The sequence below is a fragment of the Eulemur rufifrons genome, chromosome 7 (genome assembly GCF_041146395.1).
Source record: "Eulemur rufifrons isolate Redbay chromosome 7, OSU_ERuf_1, whole genome shotgun sequence".
Lineage (NCBI taxonomy): Eukaryota > Metazoa > Chordata > Mammalia > Primates > Lemuridae > Eulemur > Eulemur rufifrons.
Window position 1 is genome coordinate 98516031 of NC_090989.1, and position 3756 is coordinate 98519786.

General features: G+C 39.9%; 1 protein-coding gene across 1 annotated transcript; it reads left to right on the top strand.

The window, feature by feature from the left end:
* The first annotated feature begins 3303 nt into the window (after positions 1-3303).
* SPTSSB (serine palmitoyltransferase small subunit B) lies at positions 3304-3534 on the top strand. Its single transcript, XM_069472984.1, has one exon. It carries the CDS (start codon positions 3304-3306, stop codon positions 3532-3534), a length of 231 nt encoding a protein of 76 aa, XP_069329085.1.
* The last annotated feature ends 222 nt before the right edge of the window (positions 3535-3756 follow it).

A 3756-nucleotide genomic window follows, 5' to 3' on the forward strand; every position in this document is an offset into this window, starting at 1 on the left:
CATTCCCTGCTCCCTGTGCTCCAATCCCTGGCCCCCTTGACTGCCTACCCTGCTCCTTCTCACCTCCAACCTTGCACAAGCTCTTTCCTCTGTCTTGGCCATTCTCCCCACCTCACCACCCATCTTCTCTGTTTGACTCATAATCATCCCTTGGCCCTTATCTCACATATCTCTTCCTGAGAGCCATGCTCAGGCTGGACCAGACTTCCCACAGCCCCTTAAATGCTGCACTTGTCCTTGAGAGGACTTAAGGCCCTTGTAAAAGAGGCTACACACAGCATCCACCTTTTTGCCCTTTCATCCCTTCTGCTATGTGAGGACACAGCATTCAAGGTGCCACCTTAGAAACAGAGACAGGGCCCTCACCAGACACTGAACTTGCCAGCACCTTGATCTTGAACTTCCCAGGCTCCAGAACTGTGAAATAAATTTTTATTATTTATAAATTACCCAGGCTCAGGTATTTTGTTATAACAGTACAAACGGACTAAGATACACTCCTCTGTCACTCATATCCTCCAAGGCCTAATCCTCTTCATCTTTGTTCTTTCGCTGAAACCAGAGTTGGGAGAGAAAAAGAACATTGGAGGTAACTTCTCACTGAAGCCCACCTACCAGGACCAGGCATTTAAATCCAGTTATTAAGTTCTTAGTCTGGCTTCTAGGAAACATGGGAGTCTGACTTTTCTTTTCATAAGAAAGTAAAAATGCTTCTGTTTTGTATTTATCTGTTTGTCTGGATTATCCTGCTCATTATTACAGATAATTGTGACCTGGTCACACATGGACTTTTCATTTTAGGTTTTTGTGGAAATGAGTCTGGGTGACATAGTAAGACTCTACAAAAAAAAAAAAAAGAAAGAAAGAAAGGAAAGAAAAAATAGGTGGTGGCTATGCAAGTATAGTCCCAGCCACTCAGGAAGGTGAGGCAGGAGGATCACTTGGGCCCAGGAGTTTGAAGCAGCAGTGAGCTATGATTGCACCTCTGCGCTCCGGCCTGGGCAGCACAGCAAGACCTTGTTTCAAAAAAAAAAAAAAAGTTTGTGGAAATTATCTTTGTCAAAATGGGTTACTTTTTATCAGGGCCACGCTGTATGAAAAATCAACGATCGCTAACTGTATCCTACTTACATTGGGACCATGAGTACTCTATAATTATTTTTTAAGTTGGTTACTTATTCACTCATTTACTCATTCATTCAACAAATATTTACTGATGATCATCTTTGTGCCAAGCATTGTCCGGGGATCCAGTGTACAAGGATCAATGAGGGTCTTCCTATAGCCTAAGCAGTCCACAGCCTTATAGAACAAAAGCATCTTACTTTTACTCAAAAGAGGATTAAAGAAAAAAAGAAACATTTGCAGGTCAGAAGATAGAAGTGATCTGCAAAAAATTTTAACTGTGATTGGAGTAGTAAAATTTATCAAAGCAGACTCGAATCATGTGGCACCATCATATTCTTAGGAGTAAGCAGAAGAGGCACAAAAGTGAGCCTGTATGTCCATAGACACCCACTGCCATGCCTGTGAAAGTCTGCAAGATCTTCCCAGGAATCTTTCTAAGATCAGGAATCTTTCTAAGAAATGATAGGTATTCTTTTTTCTGGGAAGTTTTACATGTAGTTATGACTGTGGTCCTATCTGAAGCACAAAAAAACACTTACATGGTTTTCATAAGTTCTGTACCACGAAACCAAATGACCACCCAAAAGTACACTTTGAGCTTCCCATTTGTTTTGGGAGTCCCCAAGACCCACATGTTCAGTGATTCACTAGAAAGACTCACAGAACTCAACGTATATTTATCCTCACAGCTACGGTACGGTATATTATAGCAAAAAAGTACACAACAGGATCAACAAAGAAAAGAAGACATAGGTAGAATCCAGAGAAATCCATGTCTGGGCTTCTGCTGCTCCCATGAGTAGACACACCGAGTGTTTGCCTTTCTCTATCAGCAAAAAGTGCAGTACTGTATGTGCAACGTTTCTGCCCAGGGAGACCCACTGGAGACTCAGCACCCAGCGTTTATATTGGGGCTGGTCATGTGGGCACCCTTTGACTGGCAATTGATTACCAAAGTTCCAGACTACCAGAATACAGTACGTGTTCACTATAAATTACATTGCTAGCACAGTCTAGGCACAGTGAGTCATCCTTCTCTGTTAGAGAATGGAGAGAACATTCCAAAAGCCAAGTCTCAGATGCCAGCCAAGGGCCAAACTTGCAAGCAGGTCCTTCTGAAAAGGGCTTTCTATATTATCTTTTTTCTGCACAATACTTTTTTTTTTTTTTTTTATTTTATCTTGTTATGGGGGATACAGAATTGCAGGTTACATATGTTGCTCCTGTACCGCCTTTCCCCCCAAGTCAGAGCTCCAGGCGTGTCTGTTCCCCAGGTCGTGCGCATTGCACCCATCATGTAGGTATATATCCCTCCCTTCCCCACCCCCCCTTCCCGAGTCAGCACCTTCAAGTGTTACCACTCCCCAAACGGTTCGCAATGCACTCATTGTGTAGGCATACCCCCATCCCCTCCCCCACCCCCCACCTCAGTCTGATATCCAATTGATGTCGTTCCCAGATTTGTATTTAGGTGATGATCAGGGAAACCAATTTTCTGGTGAGTACATGTGATGCTTGTTTTTCCATTCTTGGGATACTTCACTTAATATAATGGGTTCCAACTCTCTCAAGGAGAACCATAGAGATGTCGTATCTTCATCATTCCTTATAGCTGAGTAATATTCCATGGTATACATATACCACAGTTTACTAATCCAATCATGTATTGATGGGCATTTGGGTTGTTTCCACATCTTTGCTATTGTGAATTGCACAATACTTTTTAATTCTTCTGTGAGAATATGTGCTGTAGGAAATAGAAAAATTCACATTTATCTCTCTTTGTATACATGGCTAAGGAAAATGTTAGCTAGCCTCAATTTCTAGGTACTGTTATCACTAGAGTTATTTCTATCAATTATCATTTTTAAATAGATATTATCATTACTAATAATATTATTGTCAATTTTAGTAATAATTATTAGTAGTGACAATATTATTAATATTATCAGTTTCTATAATCAATGTCTATAATTAACATATTATATATTATTTCTATATAATATTCATATTAATAATCCATTCCATGATCTTTAACATTCTTTGAAAGATTTTTAACATGCTGAGATCATGAAACTTTAAAGAGATTCTGTGTTTGGTTCCTTATTTTATTTTTCCTCTAATCCGTTACGTTCTTTAACAGGACAAACTTTCTGCAGCTTAAAGGAGCCAACCATGGATTTCAGGCGTGTGAAGGAATATTTCTCCTGGCTCTACTATCAATACCAAATCATTAGTTGCTGTGCTGTCTTGGAGCCCTGGGAGCGATCTATGTTCAACACCATCTTACTAACCATTTTTGCTATGGTTGTATACACTGCCTATGTCTTTATCCCAATCCACATTCGCCTGGCTTGGGAATTTTTCTCAAAAATATGTGGATATCACAGTACAATTTCTAATTGATCTTGTTTGCATTTTGTGAAATGGCATTGTGTATTTATATGTTGCTTACAAACTTATTGATTTAGGTGACTACTATGTCTTCTTTCACTGTTTGACCTGAAAAGCCCTCTCTTCTCTATGCACTCTTATATCTTGCCTGGAGTTTGAAATAGAAGCCTCTTTAGTTTCTTTTATACATGCTTCTTGGGACATCAGACCATAGAAAACACCATGACTTTACCT